The 26728-nt window shown below is 39.8% G+C and overlaps 1 protein-coding gene across 1 annotated transcript in view; it reads left to right on the forward strand.

Annotated features, from left to right (window-relative positions):
* auts2a (activator of transcription and developmental regulator AUTS2 a) overlaps nt 1-26728 on the forward strand; it is a gene marked incomplete at its 5' end in the record, with an annotated part of 340529 nt that overhangs the window by 72354 nt on the left and 241447 nt on the right. Inside the window, one exon of the mRNA XM_083927505.1 lies at nt 9187-9399. Coding sequence (XP_083783631.1) covers nt 9187-9399 — 213 coding nt within the window. The remainder of the gene's footprint in view (nt 1-9186; nt 9400-26728) is intronic.

The following is a 26728-nucleotide window of genomic DNA, read 5'->3' on the forward strand; positions in this document are numbered from 1 at the left end:
TGCGGGTGCACTGGTGGTCTCAGCCAACATTACAGCGCTACAGTAATGTCAGGGCCATTTTCCTGAAGATATCTGACTGAAAATTGGTTCTATGGACAAACCCATGAGTCACCCCTTAATAGACATGCCCACTTTATGATAATCCCATGCTGTTTTTGGCAGTATAAATGTATTGTAATGTATCTTCAGCCAATTGACTCCAGTTGTTGTCCACTACAAAGTTACAGCGTTCTGTCTGAATTTGTTCTTTATACTGTGGTACTTTTCCTTAAATTATTTTTTGTATCATAAATTATAAATTGCAATGTAATGTAAAGAGACATAGAAAGCCCATGTCATCCATCAGAAGCAAGGAGGCTGACACGTCTCTGGACTGCAGGGCAAAGTTTATGATGTGTCAACATTCGCCATAATCTGAGGATATCAGTCATTCTTTGGATTGTTTGAGTGACCTAAAGACTAATAATGTGTGCACACTATGTGTGACAAAAGCTCAAAACAGCCAAGCGTGGCCAGCTACATAGTTGCCATTAAAAGATGAGGACAGCTCAACTGTGACTTGTATTGCCTCACACCCGTCATACAGCAACGAGTGTCTGGTGTCAGTTTGTAGCATCGTGTCAGCTGCTTTTATCGAAAATGACTCTGCTGTGTCTCTGGTGGTGTGAACACAGCATCATTTAAAGCCATGTTAGCAGCTCTTCCAGGCTGCACTTAGTCACAGTGGTGCTACGCACTTAATGCGAGCATCAGCATGCCAACATGCTCACAATGACCAGTATTCAGATGTTTAGCTGGTATAATGTGGATCATGCTCACCATCATAGTTTAACACATTAGTTTGTTAACACTTGCTAATTAGCTCTAAACACATAGTTCAGCTGAGGCTGATGATAATGTAAAGTTTTTATTTGGTCATATTTTGGCTATGATGATGAAGCTATGTAAAAAAGATAATAGATAACCAAGGAATTCATCCCGAGGGGAACCTGACTCAATTTCACAACAATCCATCCTATAGTTCACAAGTTATTTTAATAAAAATCACAAATATCAACTTTATACGCGTGCTAGCGTTGTTAATAAAACCAGAATTCACAGAGCTTTAGTGTTTCACAGAGACAGGAGACAACTGTTGTTCTGGGGTTAATGTTGTAATTATATTTTTAATTACTGTATATATGAAAATAATGGCTAAAAGAAAATGTTCAGTACGTGAACTAAAACTTCTGTGAGGTATTTGAACTGCATATGCACTTGGGAAAGGGATGGTGGTTTTCGTGTCCTCACTTCAGGGTCTTCACAGCTGGAGTATGACAAGATTATGTGTGGATGTGAGTGTTCGGACTATATCCTGTTTGTGCACCACAGGCGAAGTAGCTTGAAATCTCGAAACAAGATTTGCACAAAGTTGCACTGAAGCATTGCGCCTCATGCAGCAACATTCTATTACATTTTTGTTTAGAGAAACAATAAGATAATTCAACTCCAGATACACTAAACATTCTTAACCATCCAACTCTGCACGAACAAAAATATTGCTTCTTGCATGAGGGCCACTGTGTTCAGTTCCAGCCAGCTTTGATAGCAGCCTTAAAATACATTAACTGCATTTAGCCTCCTGAACTCACACTTAACTACATCTTTCCAATGTCTGCAATTAATTGTAAGTGACGAAATTCTGACTCAAGGATTTTCTCAAAGGCTTGCTCACCTACATAGAAAATCTGTCTTTATTTTGTAAATTCACTATTAAATACTATTAAATAGACCTGAATGTGGTCAGAAGTCAAAATTACTGTAATTGCTCGGTTCTATCGTCTACCCAAAAATAATAAAAATGTGGTTAGGCGGTATATCATATGTACAGTACATATGATTCACAGTATATATTAAATGTACATAACATATGATATATATACTGTAAGTATAGTATATATCATATGTACCAAATCATTCTCACCTGGTTTGGACCATTATATTACACATGAAGTAGTTTAGCTGCTCCAATCACACCTGTAATTGGTTACATCACCGCAAACCCAGCATTGACTTACCCGTTAATTTGTTACATTCAACACTTGCTTAATGTTATTTCACACCCACTAAAAATGTGATAACTGGGTCAAGGACTCCCTAAAGAACGAGAGACAATTCACTGCTCAACTTAACTAGGTTAATATGGGCTGTTGTTCTAGAGTACCCCACAAGGAGAGATTGTGCTCATCAGTTTTTATTAGCATTCATTAGATCCCCTCTTATTGTTTTCTTTGGCTGTCGTTATGTAGAGATTTGAGACGTGTGTGTGTGTGTGTGTGTGTGTGTGTGTGTGTGTGTGTGTGTGTGTGTGTGTGTGTGTGTGTGTGTGTGTGTGGGTATCCTGGGAAGCCAGATTTGCTAAGCCTGTGGTGTGTTTGAGTGCTCTCTCTGTCTCTCACCATCTCTGTCTGTTCATGTTTTCTGCCTCTCTGCTGGGAGCCAAGTTTGTGTAAACAAATTAAATTGTCCCAGTAAGACAAGTTGATCACACTCTTTGATCACCCTCTTGGTGATTTTTGGTGGCTCGTGCCAGCAAAGACTAGAGAAGGACCGACTTCTTTCATCTCCTGCTTTAGACATTAAGTTCAGAGTGCTCCTGCACACGGAGGGATAGCAAAGGCTCTCCTTGGTGGGGTTTGAACCAGAACAAAGCAAAGTGAATAGAGAGGAAACAACATGTGATAGAATTCAAACCCCTAAAAAGTGTGAGTACAATAAGATTATAGTTGTTTAAAGAGGCCCTATTACGCTAGTTTTCATGGTCATATTTGTATTTTTCGGGTGAACTAAAATAGGTTTACTTGCTTTGATCATTAAAAAACACATTATATTTCTCATGTTGTCCATTGCTGCAGCACCTCAGTGTGGCAGGCTCTGTCTGAGCTTCTGCCCGCCCCCCCCCCCCCCCCCCCCCCGAAAAGCCCAGTGTGCTCTGATTGGTCAGCTGGTCTGCTCTACTATTATTGGTCAACTCCTTATGCTGCGTACCGGGAAATGTTATACCGCTTAAGATATATGGAATCAGTTACATCAGCAGCTGAAAACATGTCTATATGGAAGCTAGCCCCGTTAGCGGCGCAACATGCTAATGTTAGCTTTTAACAGGTTAACCTCCAAAATAAACAACAAAACAGCATAAAAGTGGCAGAATTTACAGATTACGGTTTGAGCCTGTGTGTAGAAGCATGACCAATAGGGAAGTCAGGATTCTTCTACAAAACAGTGCAGCCTCCTCCTCCTCCAGTTGAACTGTAATAAAAGCAGATTTTTCCATTGCCATTTCCAACCTTGCCTCAACTGTGAAAGTAGCATCAGTGTTTTCCATACAGAGCCATGCGTGGCGCTGCACCACACAATCATCACTGAGCGCCACAAATTGATTGTTCCTTTTTTTTTTCAACGCGCTTTTGAAATATTGTGCCGTTTATTAATCTCTGCATAGCACACTTTTTCCCTGTCACTCTTGTACACACACACACACACACACACACACGTACACACACACACACACACACACATACACCTAACATACACATATGTACACATAACCCTAACCCTTTTATAATATATTAAGTCATATATCAAAATCCATTTAAATTGAAAAATGTTGCTTCTTGTGTCAAATATTGATATGCGATTAATCGCCATTCATTTATTACAAAGCCTCAAATTAATTAGATTAATTTTTTTAAGCTTGTCCCACCACTTAAAGTAACACATGTTATCTCATATTAGATGTGAAAAACATAATTTTAACCCGTTATAAGGATGCCTGTAGACATACATTGCCATTAAATACAACGGTGTAATTACTTTGTACACTTCCACACACAGAAATGAAAGCTAGTGAGCCATATTGAGCAATTCCTTTTTTCCAGTGTCATCCTAAGACACTGAAATGAGGAATTTATCTTGCTATTGTTTAGTGGGCAGGCAAAACATAATGTGCATAATATATTCCAGGCAATCAGTTGGTTTGGAGGCTTAAAAGCAAGCAGAAAGCTGGCACAATGGAATCTCTCTCAGCCTCATCATAACTTTGTCACTTATTCTGTGCACTGACAATGCTTGTCATGTTGTATTATTTGCTTTGGATAAGTGTGGGCGGGAAAGGCAAACAAGATTACCTTATGCATGCACTTGTTTTTCTACGAGTGATGTGTGGCCTTTTAGAGATGGTTTAGTGAGTCATTGCCAGTAGCACACACATCAAACTCATCCGTCTGACAGCAGTGCATATCTGTATTACTGCTGATGGGATTCTCTACAGATACACTAAGGGTTCTCCAGGGTGGTCCTTCAACAAGTAACTGCTGCTGCTTGAGTTTTGGTGGATTTTTTCCCCTCTCTCACCATTATTTTATGGAAAATCTGCCTTGATTTCATTCCCTTTATGCACTGTTCACCAATATGAGTCACACTATGGTTTCTGTGGTCTAAGGGATACATTGTGAGCTGTTAAACGAATATAAACCATGCCTAAAGATGTTACTGAAACCTTACTGCACTGCAAGTAAAAGTCCTGCGTTCAACATGTTACTGAGGTAAACTTACAGAAGTGTTAGCAGCCAAATGAACTTAAAGTATCAAAAGTAAAAGTATTTATTTGGCACCATCTGTGGGATTCTAATAATGATATATTATATTTATTATGAATGCATTACCACATTTGCAGCTTTTTACAGGTATGTTGTAGCTGGTTGAAGTAAAGTTATGTTTAAATTTACTGTGGTGTAGTTTAACATAGGACAGTGCATCATTTTGTATAATCAATTTCTTCAAAATAACTCACTTTAGCTGTCATAGACATGGAGTGGAGTAAAGAGTACAGTATTTCTCTGATCTAGCTGAGTATGAATAAAAAGTTAATAAAAAGAAATGGAAATATTCAAGTTAAATACATATACCTCAAAATTGTACTTAAAGCCCCTGAACACCCACACAGGTGTGCTCGGTTATTCTGGCTGATTAGACCTCTGCTCGGGTTGAAGGTGGGCGGAGCTTTGAATTTATGAGTCATAAATGTCCGTCTACCACTAAGAATGATAAAGGTGCCCCGCCTTAACAGGTGAAACAAAGCTAACAGGAGACTCTCGAAGATGTCAATCAATCCAAGGATACACACCCATACAGTCCTGAGAAGAGCTCTAATCACCCAGGCTAACAAAAAAAAACCACTTGTGTGGGTGTTCAGGGGCTTTAAGTACCGTACTTGACTAAATGAACTTATTTGCATTCCACCACAGGAGAGTGTCCAGAGTGCTGAGCCTAAATTTAGCCTAAGCTTGGGATTCTGAACTCAGAAATCAGTAAAATACTCTGTTATTTAGTGGAAATTTGCCAATTTTTCAAGTAGTAGCATGGATATGAAGGATTTAGAAAACAGATACAATAAGACATGGTAATAATACTGGAAAGACAAAAGAATCTGGCTGCAGGCGCCACTCTCAGGACAACCTTAGTCATGTCTCATATCAGCACTCCGTAGTAGTCAGTAGTGACAGAATTGTCTCTAACTATCCTGGCATATATAAGAAGCGCAGATTTATGATATAAATAAAAGGCTAATCATTTAAAGTAAATAAATATGCATTTAACTTCCTGTTCTCCATGAGTGATGATATGCTTCAAATATTTATTATCTTTATATTTATTATTAAGTAGACACTTCAGCTTCTCATGTAATAACAAAAACCCTCAGTTGTCAGTTCATCATATTTTATCTGATTGCAGTAAAACACCATACAGTCTTCTTTATTTAATATTATGTTCATCAAAATGAATTTAGGTTGAGTGCGTTTGATCGAGGACAGCAGAGAGACTAAAGTTATAATTATTTAATCAAAGACGCTTCACAATTTTCTCTATAAAATCTGAATCACTAACGCTAAAGCCTAAGGACGAGGTTCATGTCTTATTTTGACAGAATTAATAAAGGGAGTTGAAATAAAGTACTGATTGTAGGCTATAATTATGTTGCTGCACTGGCATACCAACATAATGTGCCACATAGGTCCATTTATATGTAATGCGTGACTTATTAAAGCAATTTTACCTTTCTGGCATGTCACACAGTTGAACTAGCTCTGGGTACTGTACCACTAACACGGTCAAACGCAACACTGGAGTTTTAATACTGGAACGGCGTTAATGACAACTTCACAATAAACACTGAGGCTGATGCTGATGCTGAAGCTAACTTCAGCAGTATTGAAACCAAACAAACCAGGCTGTGACAGGTCAGTTTGTTTACAAAATACTGGTGACATGTGATACGCCTGGTGTGTTTACACTACCGGTGACGTTAGCACTAACGCTCAGGCTATCTCCCTCGCACAAATAACATAGTATTACAGAACTATAGTAACTGATAACTCATAGCATCTTGATGCTGCGTTATCACATTTGATGCTGCATTTTAGGATTAGGCAAAGTAGAAGTACCTGACCATGTTGACCTGCGTCTTGCCTCTTGATGCATCAAGTTTTTTCTTTTCGTCCAGCTTTTTGTGAAAAAGTCTTCTTTTTGTTTGTCTCAGTGGGAGAAGCTGGGGGTGGAAGTGGCTGTAATTGTCAGTTCTTCGCACTTCCTTGCTATCTCTCACAGACCACTCTACCACCCTGCAGAGAGACGCGCGACTTGCAAACAGTGACAGCGGTAGGACACTGAAAGGTACGCTGCGAGGGAAGACAGGCAGGAAGCTTGGACAAAATAGAATAAAATAACCAAATAAAATGATTGGTCAGACTTTTATCAGAAATATATAAGAATTGAATAATGACTAGTTTCTACACCTGGTGGATCTCTTTTACATTTGAGTGTGCCATATGCTTATTAGCAGCATTTTAAGATTATAAAAGAAAGTGTAAAAATGCCAGAAGGGTAAGAATTGCTGTTATTGAATATGTGTCTGCGTACAGAAAAAGATCGCTTCACTGGAAGTGTCAGTACAATTTTATTTTGTATTTTTTGTGTGCAGCCAGACCCTCGTGGGTAAACCGGCAAAGGAGATTACATGATCATGGTTAAACCGATAACAAAAACTAAGCATAAATAAGCACATTATCCATACATTACATTCATTGACCTTTAAAGTGTTCATGTATCATGTGCTATTGCCACTAGATGTTCACAACCTTGGTGAACCAAAGGTTCAAATCTAGTAGTAAAATGAGCATCAACGTGTGGTAGCTTTGCACCTTCCTCTTTCAACAGCCAGCTTCCACTCTGATGGCGCTTTCACTGGCTGAAATGGGGTTAATCCAGGGTGCCCAGTGGCTCAGTGGTTAGAGTGGGCTTTAATACAGAGGCTAAAAGTCCTTATCGCAGCGGCCGGGGTTTGATTCCATCCTCTGGCTCTTTGTTGCATGTGGCCCCATCTCCCTCTCCTGTCAACCTCCAGCTTTACTGACTAAATAAAGGCACAAAAAGGCCAAAAAAAATATTTCAAAAGAAAAGATTGTTATTTCTGATCCACAATGGAGCAAAACAGTTCACTAGTTCAAATAACAAAGCTGGTTTGTTCACTGTGGACAGCTGTGATACATTACACAGTTTTCTCAGCAGCAGATGAGTGTTTCTATTGATCAGTCATGTCAAACTGTTGTAGCTTATCGTTTTTTAGAATCCAGTTTTCTTCTTGAAATCCAATGTGTCCTAATAGTAGTTTTTATGCATTGACCTGCAAAGTGAACTGAATCTTTTGGTGTTTCTTGCTGTGCTTCTGCTGATTTGTTTCCTGCTCAGAAATGTCCCTCACAGCTCAATCAAAGTTATTACTTGGCTTCATCTGTGGCCCTTCTACTTCAGGCCAAGCTTGAGTTTTGTCTAGAGTCTTGAAATCTGACATAATTTGTCAAAAACCTGTTTAAATTGCTTGTATTTCTTTAAATGAAACAACTCTTATTCAAAGGTCAAAAAGACATCAAGTAGATACACATCCAGACAACCTAATACACTGTTGCATGTGTGGTGTTATTGGGAAAAGTAAATAGTGTAGTTATCATAAGCAGCAATAGCTTCCATGATTGCAGAGGCATAGAAAAAAGCAGCACCTACAGGGACTGAATCTTCAATAGTAGAAAATCCCAGAGGCAGTGTGTCACAGCCCTGGCCACTAGAGATGGGTAACGACAACTGGTGCTCAATTGGTACCAGTTCCTATCCAGCTTGTACAGAAATATCGATAAGCTCCTGGACCAACGGTGCTGCTATTGGTATTTATGTAACATGAATTCATTCAGACATCATGGTGTGCAATTGTATAACCACCGGGCACCCGATGGTTCTGAGTGACTGTAAATGTATTTCAAACTAAAATTTGTTAAATACCAAACATCGAAGGCATTTGGATACATCAGCACAGAACCATCAATGTCCATACACAGTTGTGTGCTAATTCATCTCTAGATGCTGAGATATTTCTAAATGATTGAGAACACTGGCCTGCTGGTGGTACTAGACGAAAGCTCAGGAAATCCCCAAATTCATTACAGTTCAGTTCCTTTGGGCATCATGAATGTCAGTATGTGTCATGACCATCCATCCAGAAGTGTGTTCCATATTTTAGTCTGGACCAAATTGGTGGACCAGCATGGCTACAAATCAAAACAGGAGTTGTAATAAAGCAACTAATTGAAATGACCCAGTTTTAGACACATACCACCTAAGTTGCTGCTTTAAATCCCACTAGGATTCAATTTCACACACTCTATCATAATCATTCCTGTTGGTCTCTGCTTTGGACTTTCAAATAAAACCAAATGGCAAAAAAAACAAAAGACATTTTTTGTTGTGCTGTTCTTTGTGAAGAAAGTCTTATGATACTACACTGAATCTAAAGCCTCTCTGCACCATCGCCCCTCAATTTGGAGCAAATGCACTGCTCTGCTGACTGTAGAGTGGATATTTACTTTCTGTCAAAACAGAGTGGATAGTCAGCTCTTTTTTCACACTCCTGAGTGTGTGTAGAAGCAGGGTTACTCCGTTGAGAAATTAATGTAACATTGATTTGACTGATTTTGACTGCAGAATATTGCTGTAGGTCAGCTGCACAGCTTATACATGCTGTCACACACGGCAAAATGTTTTTGTTTAAAAAAAAACAACTAATTTAAGCTTTCTTCTCTTGTGTTCTTTCCTCTGAAGAAGAACTTGACACTGAAGCCACAGGATTGTAGAGACAACCAGGCAGGGCCCCTACACAAGAAAAAGGCCACCAGGGTCCCCAACGGCCTGAGTCTGGAGCCCTGCAAGAACAATCACCACCACCAACAGGCTTCAGACCAGGAGAACAACCCCCGCCTGGCACACACACAAGGCAAGAGGAAGAAGAAACACCTGAACAAGAAACACACAATGGTGAGTTCAACATCTTTCCTTTGCACAGAACAGTAATCATGTGCAAAAAATCAAACTGCATATGGCAATTGCTGAGTACTACATATCCATTATGAGCTGTGATGAATATAGAGAAACGCTTTTTGACCTCATGTCATTACAGTGCACTTAGGTTCAGAAAATGGAGTGAAAATGAGAAGCTAATGTAATTCTATGGTCAGTTTAGTATATGAGAGAGTTTCTCTGAAATGCAGTTAGATTTCTGTAGCCGGTTCAGCACAGATTCTTGACTACTTGACTGTGCTCTTTCATAATGTCCTTTTGAAATCAGTTGTTTTTTTTCTTCTTGGCCCACCGATTATGTGTGCAGAGAAGATGTAAATCAACTAAATTCTTTAATGCAAACTTCTGCAGGGTTCGCTGTTCAACACACAGTCATTGGCGGTGGAATGGCTCGAGATGTTTCGCCAAAGAAGTCGTGGGTAGTTTTTATGGGTTGTTATGTGGATCCAGAAATGAGAAGGTTTTGAGGCGTTTCATTGGCCATGTAAGTCTGGCCTCGATGTTCTGTAAACTGAATCAACACTGTCTATCACACACAAACATTTTATTTACATATCATATTATATATTATGCCGTTCGCAAGAAGTAACAATGAGGCCAAAGATTTGTGTGGAACGTGTACATTTAACCACTCTAGTGGAAGAGTCATTGCAGCAATCTTCTGTAGCAGCAAGTAAACACCTTATCAGTGTTTACAGCTCTGCTGCTGGTTTAATGAAAGGCATTGGTTCTGCTGTTGGCTTTTGGAAGTGATTGAGTCAAACATTTCTCACAAGGTTTGTCAAATTCTATGTAAAAGCTGTTTTAACTAAGTACGCATAAAGAAATAAGGGAATACAGATTATACCTATCTGGCCCATATTGCTGTTTTTATGTATGACAGATTAAGTGAATCCCATGCGTGACACGATGAGTCGTGGTGTAATGTTTAACTTGTGCTGGTTGAATGAATCAAATCAGACTGCTCTACTGGAGTGAAATATAGTTTCTAGGGTATGTAAGTACATGCCAGTGTACTGTATGCCTGAACATATTTTTGTCTGTTGCAAGGAGACAAGGTCACTAATGAATATTTATGCTACACTGATGCGCTGGTGTATCTCTAGCACCAAGGACTGTCACAGTACAACCTACTGTTTGTACGCACGCACACACACACGCACACACACGAGCAGAGACGCTGAGGTTATGCTTTGCCATTTCTCTGGGAGAGGGACAGTCTTCTTGAGCTGCATATTCAGGGACATGTTTGTGCAGGTCAGTGCTGGACAAGCAGACATGAAGGAAAACAAAGACACAGGTAAGCAGGCACAACATTGGCCTAAACACAATGGTTTTTAGGAACACTTTCAACTGCATTCTGCTACATTTCACCTGGAGCGGGCGCCCCATATACAGAGGTTAAGTCCTCGGCCTGGGTTCAACTAGTTGACCTGTGGACCTTTGCTGCATTCCCCACTTTCTCTCCCATTTCCTATCAACGTTCAGCTGTACTTTCCAATAAAGGCATAAAACGCTTCAAACTTCTTAAAAAACTTCTGAATTTTGGCCAAATAACTGCTTGCTTTTAAGAGAAATTTTAAGTAAAGCTTTTTCGGCTCCAACTGGTACTTGTTTTTTCAGAAAATTCCCAGATATTTTAGATACGAGATATTTTCACTGTTTACAGTACACTAATCAGGGGTGTCATGATTTTAAATTTAAATAAGAAACTGACTGAGGTTTCAAATATCAAAATCACAAGCAGTATCAGCAATTCATAATTCTCGCTGTATTTTTGTCCTCTCAACCTCCTGCCTACTTTTGGACCTTCGAAGAAGAGAACCCAACATTACACAGAGCAGTCTTGGTGGTAGCGTTTAGCTAAAGACAAAGTGTAACTCTAGTATACCAGAACCCTGCAGCTGCACTTTTCCAGACACTTTGGCCACTGAGATGACAGTAAAACAACAGATGTGTAAAATTTCCAGCTTCCCATAAAGGAAGGTTTCTCACGGCCTCTTTGGCAGTAAGATGTAATTGAAGGTGAGTCTGTTCTATCAGAGCCTCCATCTTGTCACATTTGTGGTCGCTATGCGTGTTGATTTTTTTTTGGTCTTTTGTAAACTTCATTGAAACACATTCACCTCTCTACTTCCATCCGTTCCCTATTCGTTACTCTCCTAAAACCACAAACACACACACACACGCACGCACGCACGCACGCACGCACGCACGCACGCACGCACACACACACACACACACACACACACACACACACACACACACACACAACATGTTCCTGTTATACTTCTGCCCTTACTACAAGTTGGAAGTTCACATTTTCTGAGTACAAGTGAACGTAGCATAACATGCAGTGACGAGCTCCACCGGCAGACCAACCGCTGTCAGCAGCCTCACTTACTTTCCGGCACACAGTATTTGCATTTAGAAAGGGAATATCTCCACAGACACGGATATTGTAATACTCGGTACAGTAAAGTACAAGCGCGTTCATTAGTGGGTCATATGATCAATCACCATGGTTTTAACTCATCCTTTGATAGATAGTAACATAACAGACAATCAAATAGATGGAATCTCATGAATTATATCTTTAGATTATCAGTGCAGCAACATTTTGCCTTCCTCGTGAGTTATTTAAACAAAGAACAAATGTTCAAGCCTGGGGCCTCCGATGGGAATTCATGGTACATTTAGGTGCACCTTGTTAATACATGGTGAATTCAGGTGCACCCTGTGTACTCTCTCGCTCTCTCTCTCTCCTCTCTCTCTCTCTCTCTCACATCGAAAACCATGTCATTTATTTTCTTGACTTAACGTAGTTCTAATATGTGTCTATGCGTGACGTTTTGTTTACTATCCACATCATATCTTAATTTTCTCCCTGCATTCGATCCTGTTTCTCTCTCTCTGTATGCCAGCTGGCTGAAATTATAATTAAATAGAGTTTGACTCTGAAATGTTTAAATAATGCCAGGCATGGGTACAAATAATATTTCATGGCTGTAAGTTCTGTTTGTATTATACGTTGTGAATTGCTGTGGACATTTTTTTATATTATTTTTTAAGTTGAAATTTTGTTTATGAGATTTATGTCATGTCACTCTTAATGTGACATTGAAGTCAGTGGTAACAAACCTTGAATTGAATTTTGACCTTAAAATTGAAAGTCTAATTGAATTGTAGATTTGGAGAATTATAACACCCCCCTAACACCCCTAACACTCAGGCAAGCTTGTACCAATAATCCTACAAATATTCATGCTGGAGTTTCGTATCAGGCAGGTTTGTCACATCTCCAAGAAGAGCACCGGGCTTTGAAGCCAATTTGACATAGTGGCCAAATGGTAGAATTACAACTTCTGTGTCCATCCGGTGATGCCCTTAAAATTCAGAAAAAATTGACTTACATGGCCAAAGAGACATCCATGAATCCATGGATGAATCACAATCACCGTGAAATTAATTGTTTCACTTTGAGAATTTGATGAATTCTGTCTGATAACATTTGAAAAGTGTAGAAGAGCCACACGATAAACAATTTCATCCCCATTCAAGTTAACAGAGTGCTGAACCGGAAGAAACCGTCTCAGCCACCAGAAGTCTCTAGTGTGCCGGCTCTATGGGAAGAAATGGCTGCATGAAGGCATGTGTATGTAAGACTATACATAATAAATATGTTATCATTATAAATGGCTCTCTTTTAATTAATTATCAACTGAAATTATTGGGTATATTACTGATGATTATGATGACCTAATGTGCAGCTTCAGCCTAGACTGTTACTCAGTCACTGTTCTCAACAATGAAAAATAGTTTTGTTTTCTAAAAGATGCAGATAGCCCTACCAACCTTGGTGCTCAACGCCCTAATCTGTCACGATTTATTGCTTATGCATAATTGAAAAGATAATTATCTGTGCCCTACACCACCCCTTTTTGTCCTCTCTGCACAGAAACAAGCTGCAGAGTTATCTAGCAGAACTATTATCTTTTTTCTTTGGCTTCACTATAAATAAATGTTAATGCATTGTCCTCTCACAAGGTTACATTTTAAATGTCAGAGGTCCGTCTCAAGGTTTAATTCTCCATTTAGAAATGCTACAGTCTGTTGATAGAGCGCCTGTTATCAGCACTTTTCGTTAGCTCTGACTTTAGAGCAAAATGAGGTAGGAAGAGAGAAAGAGAGAAAATTTAGTGTTGAATACAGCGAGAAGTGCCCCCCCACTCACACACACTGTTTTTGTTCCTTTTCCAGCCAAGCTCGCAGATTGCAGCAAATGTTTTCGTTCTCTGGCACTGACCCAATGTACTGAACTATGAGATATTGTAAGCCCAAGGGGAGGAAATAGAGAAATGTTTATAAGCTGACATATCGCCTCACAGTGAAAAAAGAGCTCAGATAGAGGAAGCTGCAGCAGAGATGGATGAGAGTACAGTAACAATCCACAGATTATATGACACGTGTGTGTGTGTGTGTGTGTGTGTGTGTGTGTGTGTGTGTGTGTGTGTGTCTGTGTGCGTGTGCGTGTGCGTGTGCGTGTGTGTGTGTGTGTGTGTGTGTGTGTGTGTGTGTGTGTGTTTGTTTGTGTTTGTGTGTGTGTGTGTGTGTGTGTTTGTGTGTGTGTGTGTGTTTGTGTGTGTGCGTGTGCGTGTGGCCCACTGATGTTAGATCGGTGGCCTATAGTTTGTGCTTCTTTGTCAAGTAGCTCTGGTGAACAGAGGGGCGTGCTGTGAGGCCCATCTGCTCTCTGGCAACGGGAGAGTGGGAAGTTTCTGATCCCCCACATCTCTGTCCCAACACCTGCCTGTCCGTCTGGCTGTCTGATTTTCTTTCTGGGCGTGTTTCTCTTATATCTGAGTGCAATGATTCCTATTGGACCTGAGTCACTCTTGAAGGTCTTGAAGGAATCGTATTTTGCCTATTACTGAATATGAGGTGATGTTGTCAGTTGAAAAAACTAATGGAATATTTCTATGTAAAATACACTTTATCTGTATGTTATGTGCTCAGTGTCAGCCTTCTCCAAACTGGAAACATGTTTTAAAAAGCATAAAAAACAGCAGAATGCATTTGTCCTGAGCTCAGTTGGGACATACAGTGCAGTGTAAAAGTATTTGCCCCCTTACAGATTTCTTCTGTTCTTGCTTTTTTGTCACTTACATGCTTCAGATCATCAAACTAATTTTAATAATAGAAATAGGTAACCTAAGACGGAGTATTAGGGCCAAGGATTAAAAATAATAATAATAATGGGCCGGGGGGTATTTGGAGGAAAATGGCACAGATTTATGAGAAAAAACTCAGAGATTTACGAGATTCAAAGTCGAAGAAATAGTTTTTTGTTTGTGTTTTTTTTCACTTCAGAATCAACATGGACACTGCTGTATGCCGTGTAGGCTCCTATGTCCACAGCAAACTCGGAAAAATACTGGGTTTTGAAGATGAGAAAGAATGAAGGACGCTACAAGGTCCGATGACATCATGCATACTACAGCAGTCAGTGGATGAGAGACTGTATTGTGGCGCTTCTAACGTTATATGTAGCTACTGTAGGAGCCAGATTGTAAATTTTTTTTATTTTGTTCATAAGTGTTGTACACATTTGTGCCAGTATCTGGCGGTATCTATCCAGGCCTGTGTTTTCTGTCAGAAGGGTTAATGAGGCAGGTGCACACACTGGTGAATTTTTGACCGTGCCATGGCGTGAAACTCTGCAGAATATATTCCTGAGTTATTCTGTATTGTGAGCAATGGATAAAAAGCAGTCAGTCAATTCTTTTTTTTTCATACTTGGCCCTAACATGCTGTCGTAATAACCTGCGTATATACATTTTTTTAAATCCTTAATTTTAAATGATGATTTCATTTAATAAGGGAAAAAGCTAAAAAAAAAAAAACCCTGCTTAAATCATGAATTACCTGTGATTAAAAAAGAATTGGCCCATTTTGGGATCAGAGTTAATCAGAGTCAGACAGGGAGCTGCCCACATTGAGCTTCATTTTGGCTCTTTAGAACACTATGCGTGACAGAGACTATCCATATTGTATATAACCAAAGCTACTGTACATAGCTGACGTGCACCTCCTCAAAAAAGAACAGCCATAGGAAGTGTCTAAAATCACTCCCTCTTTATTACATAGCCCTCTGTATTTTAATAAGTTAAACGTTTTACTTGTATCTGTTCAAAATACAAATAACTCTTTTAGCACAGAATTGTATCTTATACTTTAAACACAGACAAGAATCACAAGAAGCAAATCAAGAGTGCAAAACTGTTGCTTGCTTTAGTGCAACCAGAACTTCATTTTTTTGCCTCTGTGTTTTCTGCGTAAATTCTACAGGATATATTTTCTGAAAATGGCCTCTTAAATGCATGGGCTATATACAACATGCAAATATGTAATTAGTTTAATCTTAGTTTAAGTACTTTACACCATGATAGCCTTTTATAAACATCTCCAGGACATTAAATGAACAGTGGATTAAGTGTGATCGTGGCATCAGGCACTGTCAGCTGGTTGTGGTGGTATATTGGCTCATTATAAGGCAATGTAGTGTAATTGGAATCCCAGGCACTGTCGTTGGACAGACCACCCTGGCATTAATGGTGGTGGTTCTTGGAGCAGAGAATGACTTTTCTGAGCCTAAGTTATTCTCTGGAATTAAGAGGTACACACATACACTAGTACTCAACAGTACAACAGTCTCGCATTAGAAAGACACAAAGGCCATGCAAAGACATGGTGTAGTATGGTGGTAGTGTGAGTAATGCAGCTGAATTTCTACTGCGTAGGACTGACATGACAGTATCTTAACAGGTCATCTGTCTGAGTTCTTTTATTAAAAAGATAAAGCAAAAACCTGCCATCCCTTCACAGCCCCATTTGTCAGTTACATCTAAAACATGTGAAAAAGAGCTCTGATCTCTGGTCTTTGTCCCGGCTGGGGGGAGTAATTGCTTAGGAGACTACTGAGCGGTGTCTAGCCCCAGGCTTTGAAGAGGCTTCCTTGAGAAGCTCTATCCAGGTCAGCCAGTCAACCACAGGGCTTTGGTTCTCTGGCCTCTGGCTACCTGTCACTCCACCTGCCCTTATTGAAAAGCCCTGCTTTAGGCCTACCAGGGGCTGTATTATCATTCAGCATCAGTCTCTTACCTAGACTGAACTCTTGTTTCATCCTGCTGTTGGCCACATGTAATGAGATCAGGCTAAAAGCACTAATGGCAGATCTCCAGGTGTGTCTGTGTGTCAGTGCCTGTGTCTGTGCGTGTGCATGTGTGTGTGTGTGTGTGTGTGTGTGTGTGTGTGTGTGTGTGTGTGTGTGTGTGTGTGTGTGTGTGTGTGTGTGTGTGTGTGTGTGTGTGTGTGTGTGTGTGTGTGTGTGTGTGTGTGTGTGTGTGTGTGTGTGTGTGTGTGTCTTACATGATTTTCAATCTGCAGTCAAACTGTAATATAATGTTCAGCTCTTACAGCTTCGCGGGTCACCCCTAATAAGCTTATCCACCAAGCCAATAAGAGATTTGAGGAAATGCAATGTCCTGATTGTCAGATAAGATGCTAAATCCATTCTGGTGGGGGCTTCTCTTGTGGGGATGATAATTGTTGCTGTCACAGTGGCTCTTTATAGCATTGGGTCTAATCAAATCCAATCACGACGGCTTGCTTTGTGATCTGTGTCATTGAGACACACATGATGGCAATCTAGAAACATTTAAATGCATCTGGGGTAGGGATGGGTGTAAGTGATCAATTCCTTGAGTAGTCCTCGTTTCAAATTAACTTGATTGGTAAAGGGCACTCAAGTTTTTTTTTTGTGCGCACACAAAAACACCTCTTGGTTCTGCACTTGACCCGAGACACAAACACATTCAATTTTTGGAACCGGCTCTTCGCCTCGCCTTTCGAGGGAAGTTTTGTGACCTACAGGACGGGTTACTGTACAAGGCCCAGACACCATGGGGGGGAAAGCAGTGACATTTGAGGCCACAACGTTGCAAGCACAGAGGCACTGGACACCCTCTTCGGGGAGGACTAGTTCAAAGCTAAATGTTTATTTCAGTAAAGACATGCATTCATCCTTAGAAAATCCCCCTGGAGTGGTGGAAGTCCACCAAGCACCGGTACAAAACTCTGAGAGTTGTGTCAAAGCAGCACTGATAGCTGTCACCTCTGTGCCAGCAGAGCGCTTGTTCTCCACAGCGGGACTGATCATCAACAGAATATGAACGCACATTTAATTACTTTTTTGCCAGGAAAGCATGTTTTGTAGATGTGGCTGTGAAAAAATAAATCCTTAAAGGGTAACTGTGACTGTTTTGGTTGAGAATAAGCATTAGGTGTTGGGTAGGCTGTGTTGCTGTGCATCATTATTCCTGCACGAAGATGAGCTGCGTTCTAAAAATGGATTTGGAAAAACGAGTACTTGATTGGCATTCGAGGAACTGATGCGATCCCTCGATCCTGGAATTAACTTCTCGTGGCTGACAAGGCTGTGTTTAATTAGTGTGTATTAGTGTTTCTTGTCAGCTGTCACTGCTACTAACCCCTACATCTCTGCACAACTTCACCCTGGACTTTGTGCTTGCAACTCTGATAACATGTGTGATGAAAGTGCTGCTAGAAGTCCAGGATCCTCTGACAGGATGGGATCCTTCCTCTAACTTATTACACAATATTCCTTTCTTTGTACCACCTGACCCCCCCCCCCCCCCCCCCTCCTGTTTGAGGCCCTCTGACAGCCCATTCCCACCCCCACAACTCTAACTACATACATCCACCCGCCCTGTGTGCATCTCCTATGATGGCTTGTGTGTTTACCATGTTCCCTCTGCCAACCGTCTGTCTTTAGCTCGAGCCCCTGATACTGTTTGACAAGTCTAGGCCAGCATGTCTTTGAAAACAGTTTAATTATTTTTCACTCTCGCCCTGCTTGCCCTGCATTGAGTAAGCTTTTTCTTTTGGAGTGTCACTTTTCTCTGAGGGAGGACAGGCCGGACGAGGGCGGGCGGTTGGACTGCCCACTTGCACGACTGTTAAACAATCACTTCATTGCACTCTTGCAGTGAAGTCTCTGTAGCTGTTGTCAGGTGGCAGAGCAATGAAATGAAAGACAGACAGCATCTGGTCTCATTACCCACTTTCCAATCTGAGGCTGGCTCTCACTCTTGACAACAATCAACGTCAATTTGTGGAAAAATTAAGTGGCTGCACTTTAAAATCAAAGTGTTGCCCCACCTAAAGCCCGGGTCCATCTCAGCTGTCAGTCAGAGCTGAGCAGTGGCTCGGAGGTGTTTGAAGAAGCTTTTATCAAGGCTGTCCAGCCCCTGTCACAGGCAGACCACTCTAGCGCGGCAGCCAGACTCTCTTCTAATCCAATCTGCTATCGTTTACAACACACAGGCCCTCAGATGGATGCTCAAGATATTTCAAGTCTATCTGGATTTAGTTTTTTCCTTCAACTCCCTCTCACCAGAGGTAACATAACATTGCGTGGCTCTGTGTAACTCTCCTTGTCGTCTCACTCAGTTGCTTCTGTGTGTGTGTGTGTGTGTGTGTGCGCGCGGGTGAGTGACCTCTCTAAACTTTATAAATGAATAAAAATCTGAAGCATCAGAACTCCTGGCAAAATGACTCAATTCGTTAATATCAGAATTTGATCCATTCAGTCTGAGAATATTTTGAAAGTCTAGAAGAACCGCATGATTAAATAAGTTAATCCCCGTTCAAATTAGTCGGAGTGCTAAACCAGAAGAAGCCAGCATAAGTGTTCATTGTGCCTACTTTAAGGGCCCCATAATGTAGATGCAGGGCCGGTCATCCAGTTAATTTCATACACGGCAGTTGCACTTTTTTGGCTTCATGCGCCACTGACCAATGTTCAGCTGTATTCAGTTCACTTAATACATTCATGGTCTGGTATGCTGAATTTAGATCTGTTATTAGAACACTATTGTTATTCTAAAATTCAGTAAAGGAACTGTTAAAAAAAACTCATCCATGGTCTGGCAGTCCTGGTGGTCTGGATCCTGGATGGATTCCCATGATGTTTGGTACCAAATACAAAGGATTCTAGTTATACCATGCCTTTTTATCTTGGGAAGCCAGCAGGTCATATATATATTTACAGTAAGGTCATGACAGGATACAGTGAGTGAAAAACTATTAGTAGATATTAATGCCATGCAGAAAATGAATGGTGATGCTGTTGGTCACTGTGATTTCCCCAGTTGGTGTCACAATGAGCCTAAGAATTCAAATTGTACATCCATATCTGAAAAGTGTATTACTGTGGTATTATCTGAAAAACAGTCATGCTCCATGAAAGATGGATCCTTTGAATTCAGAGACCAAATACAAGAGGTGTAAAGATTCACAGATGCAAATGTGAATCGTACCATAGCCCCTGTCTCTAGATACGTACCAGCTCTTCTTCTAAGAGAGAGATGCACATCCTCCAGTTCCAACCTCAAGGCAAACTGCCCTGACATTTTACACACACTATCTAATATTCTAATGGGATGATAACCATGACATTTGTTGAGCAAATTAATGCTGCCCACAGGAAGTCTTGAAGTACACAGCATGGGGATTAAGGGTAGTGAATTATTTTTTTTTAAAATCTCTAATGTATTTGTACTAGGGCTGCCCACTAAATCTCGATGATTCAAATCATCAGCCGAGAAGCAAGCTGAATGATTTTCTTTAGCTGCATTATTGATTTTACACAATGCAGAATAATGATCACTGAACTTTGACCAGGACACATTGTGTTGGAATCTGATGTTTTTTACATGGTTATACTGTAGATGTTTAACATGGGGTGGCAGGTGTGCTATACTGCAGTTTCACTTTGCATTGGCCATGAATAATATGTTTAAAGCAAACTGAAAAAAATATCTCTTATCTAGAAAAAGCAGCACCACAAACACAATTTTACCTTTTTCACCCCATTTAGGACTCTAAACTATTTTCATGCTTACCTGAAGATAAACTATTTAAATGTATACAACCCTGTTGATTTTTCCTCTGGCACCACCCTCAGGTTGAACTTTAGCCATGTTTCCATACCAACATAAAAGGTCCTGGCTTGTCTCAACTCTGTTTGACTCGGCTGCGTTGCGTCAGCCCAGCATGGCAGGGATTTGCATTTGCATCAAACCTACTTGAAACTTTGCCTTTGGTGGTCTAGATTTTCAGGGCAAGCTCATAGTATCCTCGTTTAATATTAATTGTGTTTTTAAGCATTCAATTCAAACATTTCTCATCTCGCAGAAATGACTGAGTGAATCTTGTGTTCAGATTATTACTCTTATTATTATTATTATTATTATTATTAGGCAACTGTTGATAGTTTTGGTTACAGTACTCTGCACGGAGCTCTATGAACTACTGAAGCCTGGGAAAACACAGTGACAATTTTAACAATAACCTTATATTTTTAGTTTAACAAAAAATGTTCCAGAGTTTACGAATATGCAGGCTTTTACTCCAGATTTTCCTGTTCAGAAGCTGGCGAGCCTAAGGAGCGACTATAAAACAGTGGATAAACAGACATGGGTTGAAAGATGCCTTAGTCTCGGCTTATGTCACTTGGAACCTCGTCTGAGGTAGTATTAAAATGAAAATACTAACAGGTACAATCCAAAACTTTTGCTAATGGAATACCAAAGAAGAGTGAGTTGAGTCGGACTGGTAAGGAATTTTAAAGTTAGTTCATGATTCTCATCCATTGAACAACGTTATCCTCTGGTGTGTGTTGGAAGTTACTTTTTGCAGACTTTATTTCTACTGTTTTTTTGTTTTATTGGTTAAGTCTTATTATAGACATTTCAGCCATGTTTTAAATTTGCAACATAATGGGCCACCTGGGATGTAGTCACACTCTGAATAAACACACGCGCAGTAACTAACTCACACATGCACACATCCTGTGTTGCTGCACACTAATAGGCTTTAATGAGGTCTATAATTCTGTGAACCCACTTCTCCTGCTGCTCTTTGATTCAGCCTGCACACCGTAGAGGCAATTGCTCTGTAAATATCAATTAGGCCTATCCTGGACTACAGCTAAGCCTTGATACATAGAAATGTGCTCTATATGTAGGTTATCACGTGTATATGTATGTGAATGGTGAGTGCCTGGAAAGGGCTCTGCAGACATGTGTTTTCTCCCCTCTGCCTTCCTGTCTTACCTTTGCTACACGTTGTTGCCCCCTGTAAAAGAGGAGGTCATGGAGCAGGTGCTAGCTGAGAAAGTGGAGTATTTATGGAAGCACCACCAAAGACTCCTGAAGTAAAATATTCTCATGTGGGGGCGACCATGACTGTTAAAGCATCTCCAGTTTAAGAAAAGGATGGAGCGGGGGCTGGTATTTACCCTGAGTGTGCCCCACACTGCCACTTTGTTCCAGTCCTGCCTCATCCATGACGGCCTGCAGACCTTCTCCCCCACTTACTTTGCCTGAGTGCTGAAGCAAATGTGACTCAGCCTAACACACCTAGCTTTTTTGGAAAGAGTTTTTTGAGCTTACTTCATTTTCCCAGTGTCCTTCTTTCTCCTGAATGTACTCTCAGGAGGGATTCTGTCTAGTTGGGGAGAGAATTTGTAGAGAGGGACTGCCCTGACATCACAACATCTCACCATGTTTTTTTCAGTTTGAATGTGGTGTTCTACCATTTTTACAAAATGTGCTCAGTTATGTTTTCTCGACTTCTGATGGGTACAGGTGTCAAGTGAATTAAACATTAGAAGTAAAAGTAAAAACTTGTGTTCCCGATGCTTCAGACAACTCAAACTCCCACTCACTGAACACAGTCTCTATGAAATGTGTTTCCACAGAACTACAAGCAGTTTAATGAGCCTTAAATAGTAAATGTTAGACGTGATTAAAGTCAGCAGAGGGTTCTAAACAGTATTATTTAACTTGGATCATGTTCAGATATTAGTTTTTCAGTAAGATACAGTTTAAAGCAAACATAAAAGCATTTTAGTAAGCTATTATTTTGCCTCCTTTTTCCCGGAACCTTTTAAAAATTCAGTGTACTGTATTCTGTCCCAGTTGTGCACACTGCTCCTACTTTTCCCTTTAATTAGCTCATTTTACTTGGCTGAACTTGGCTTGCGTTTGTCTCTGCAGCTACAAAACTACAGCTAATTGTCTTATCCAACTGGATTAGACAATATTGGGTTTTTGAATAATAAAAACATTATATTTATTATTTTAGCGCCATACAGCTTAATGTGCCTTATATTTACATAAACCATTGCTGGGTAGAAGAAAATAATTGCCAGGATTTAGATTATTATGCGGGCAATCCTTTAAACCCCAATGACTTTTAAATAGGGATGGTGTCATTGTGGTGATATGGTCCATAGATTGATTTGGACAAAATATGGGTCGGGGAAAACCTTCCTTATATCAGAGACGTTCATTCATGTCCGGTAGATATTCGATTTGTGAAAAAGATTTCAGCAAACATAGCATTCTAATTCTAATCTCCACATTTTGATTAAATGTATATTTCAATAGGGCTGGGCGATATGAACAAAATCTGATATCACGACATATGTCATTTCATATAACGATATATATCACGATATAGCACATTTTTTGTAAAAAAAAAAGTTTTTTTTGCTTAATGTAGGCTATCAATAAAAGGTGTACTGCAAATTAGGTTTTCACAGTACATATTTGGACTATTTATTCTTTTTAATTGCGCTGTGAATGTAGTAAACCCTCTCATCCTGGGCAGCAAATGCGTGACAAGGTACTGCGGCAGGTGCATGTGAGTCCAGTGCTGCCTGCAGTCACACTAATTGGTAACTGAGTGATTTCCGGTACACATATCTTATTAAAAGTATTGTTGTTATAACATAAATGTTATTTGTTTGTATGTTTTTTTTTTTACAATAGCTGACGCCTGACAGTATATTTACTTTCACCTTCACTTTCATGGTGCTGTCAGACGGTCGGACTGACGGCACAGCCGTAATTAGCCGATCATCAATTTTAGATCAATTTCAGTAGAAGAAAATCTGAAAGCTCATGTGTTGAGTCATTACTGGAAAGTTCTTATCTCTTTTTGCTTTTCATCAGATCCACATTCCCTTATGACGTAAAAAGAAAATCAATTTTCCTCCATTCCCTTCTGCCTCATTTCCTTGCATTCGATAACACAGTAGACCATATCCTCTTAGTAGTTGGTCTATATAGGAGGTTCGCTATTCCCAGTGAATTGTCTCTGATTTTGATTACTCTCAGTCCACTGGTGATGTAACCTAGCACCATGAAATTGAGTGTAATAATGGAGGATAATGTTCACAGGATCTCTGCTATTTGGCTTCTGATAAGGGCACTCTCATGACTGTTGTATAATTACTACATGTCATCTCCCAGCTAATTGTTTATAATATCATCCTTAGTTAACCTACTGTCTGACAGTCAGCAGGTCATGTACCAGTGCAAAACTAGAGGCAGAGAATATGCAGAGCTACATGTTTCCAGATGATCACCATATTTGTCCTTGTTGGGTTTTAATAAGTGAAGAGCTTATGCTTTCGGTTCCTGATATAAACCGAACATCCTTATAGCCCTGATTTGACTTGATTTAGGTAAACGTATACTCCTTATGTCCAAATCAGGACAGAACTCTTTCAGTCACGAGATTTCAGATTTCAGGTTAAGGTTTTTTTCTATCATAAAAACCTGATTAAAGTTAACTCCCTCTCAGACACACATGGATACATGTGCATGGATAGAGGTGAGGAGAAGGCAAAACCTTTTAGAAGAGAGCTGCCTGGTCCACTCGTTCCTCTTACAACCTCTTTTTTAAATTGAACTCTCAACTCTAGAGCAATAGCTTGAAACAGAAAAAAGAAAAGAGTGATCCATGGAAAAACAGAGGGCTTGTGCTGGAGATGCTTATTGTATGCAGGAAAGGTATTGGTCCAATATTATCACAAACACTAGATTGAGTATGAAGAAAAACACAGCTTACAGTCCAAATGTTGACAAGCTATTAACCTTGAAACCCTGCATAAATACATGTATAAACAGTCTCTGTGTGACCTTATGTAAACAGAAGTAGTATTAAATGTAAAATGTCTTGGATAACAAGTGTGCAGTGTGAGTGTTTAGAGGGGCAGAATCAAGCATTTTAATACTGCAGATTTGATAAAGCACTTGCATAACCATCATGGAGAATAAGAAGAAATACAGCACATGACCAAGAAGAAAAGTGCGAAGAAAAGTGCGAGAGAGACTCATTGATGGATGCAAAGAAGCATAATTTACTTCAGAAAGCCACGAAGTTAGGCTGATGATGGGGAGCATTGTAGCAACTTTGTGTGCTGGATGATAAGCCCATTTCTGTGGTTGAAATTGTGGGGTTTTGATTTCCCATCACAAGCCTTTCTTTATGCTGCCAAACCAACATGTTATATCTACAAATGTTGTTTGACGTCTGTACAACCAGGATAGTGAATTGATGTCATTTGGGAACACTGCAGTGGCAAGTTTTACAGCTGACGCGCAGAGCATTACTGTAAAATTGAGGCATATAGTGAATTAGGTGTTCATTTATTTATGGTCTTTTAGAATTTGACATATACCTAATGCCTGTAATATATACCTGGATTTACATCTATTTTAAATATGGATATGGAGCAATAACACATTTTAATAATTTAACTGAAGATGTTCCAATACCATTTCTTCCTTAACCTGAACCTGTGTGTTAGCCCATACTGAGTACTGGTCCCATAGCAGTGCAATACTAACCCTGTATGGGTGTGATGTGATTGCTATCATTGTTGTGTTGCCTTGCTCAGGTTGAATTCTTTGTAAAATGAACAAATACATACAGAGAATGAAAGCCATAGAACTTTCTTTTATTATCTAGTTTTAAAGGCAGTCACAAGAACATAAATCATTAAGTCTAGAAATAAAGCTATGACTAACGTTACATTCTCTGATAACATGGCATGTGTTGCTGTTTGCCTTTGTGGTGTAAATGAACGAGTGATGATAAATTACCAGAATTCAATTCTTCGTTCTAAAAACAGTAGCTGTCAGTAGCATAGTGCAACTTACTGTGTAAGCTACTGATGTAGAGTGCAGAAGAAGAATTGATTTTCAGGAAACAGACGTTTATGAAACATGTAATCAGTATTGTTGGCAAAACTAGAAGTAAGCTATTTTGCCATTTATTGCTGGATTTCAAGAGAACTGTAGTTCAAGATAAATAGTCTTGAATAAAGTCATGTTTCATTTCTCCTCACTACAGATTTCATATCCCTAACCAAAGCGTGAAACATGACTATTGTTGACAGAGGACTTTGAGAAAATGCAAAATCCTATTATAAACTTAGCAAGTCACTCTATCATGTAATCAGATTTGTGTAAAAACTTTTTTGCCCTCAGTGGACTTGTTCTGACTGTAAAGAGGATTGCTGATGTGTGAAACATCACAAGTAATTTGTAAGTTTTACAACCTCACACCTTAAACCTTCTTTTTTTACTTCAGTAGTGCTCAATAAAGCAGAAACATGAGTTTGAGAAATGGCATTCATGCACATGCAAAGTAATGTAGTCTGATCCTGACAATGACAGACTGCTCTGGGTTTCCCTCTTGAGGGATGACCATGGAACCATGGCAACAGCAGCATGGTTAAAAGAAAAGATGGACAAAAAGACAAGAGCCTGTTGTTGTCTCTGTCTACAGTTCCAATTTCATGGTAAGGCTGAACGAGCCGTTAAAATACAGAGAGTTAAGCTAGATATGAGAGCCTGACATCTGTCGGATAACATCAGGGCACATCCTCTCCATTTAATAGCATTACATTCACTCAAAATGCAAACACCCTGCAGCAACCTCCGATTATTCCATTTTTTCACAGCTCATCACACTTTCACCTCTGTCTTTGTAAACTCAGTGCTACACCTCCACTTAAATCCAGACGGATCTCAAGTGGGAATGGGATAACAGTTATTGTCCCTTGACCTTGAGCTCAGCCTTCACTTCCTCTTCCACTCTTTCATCAGAGGAGGCCTCCACCTTAACCTGATCTGTTTGGGAACTCTTCTTAACCAGTCTTGTATAAAGTACTTGAAAGCAATACTAAAAGTACAAGTATTTTACGAAAAAAATGACTTTGGTAAAAGTTAGTCACCTTTTAGAAAATGACATAAGTAAAAGTCTATTTACTGTACTTAAGTAACAAAAGTAATTTTCTGATATTAAATGTACTTAAGTACTGAAAGTAAAAGTAAAAGTACAAAAA

Source organism: Echiichthys vipera (assembly GCF_963691815.1).
Source record: "Echiichthys vipera genome assembly, chromosome: 14".
In the NCBI taxonomy this organism is placed as follows: domain Eukaryota; kingdom Metazoa; phylum Chordata; class Actinopteri; order Perciformes; family Trachinidae; genus Echiichthys; species Echiichthys vipera.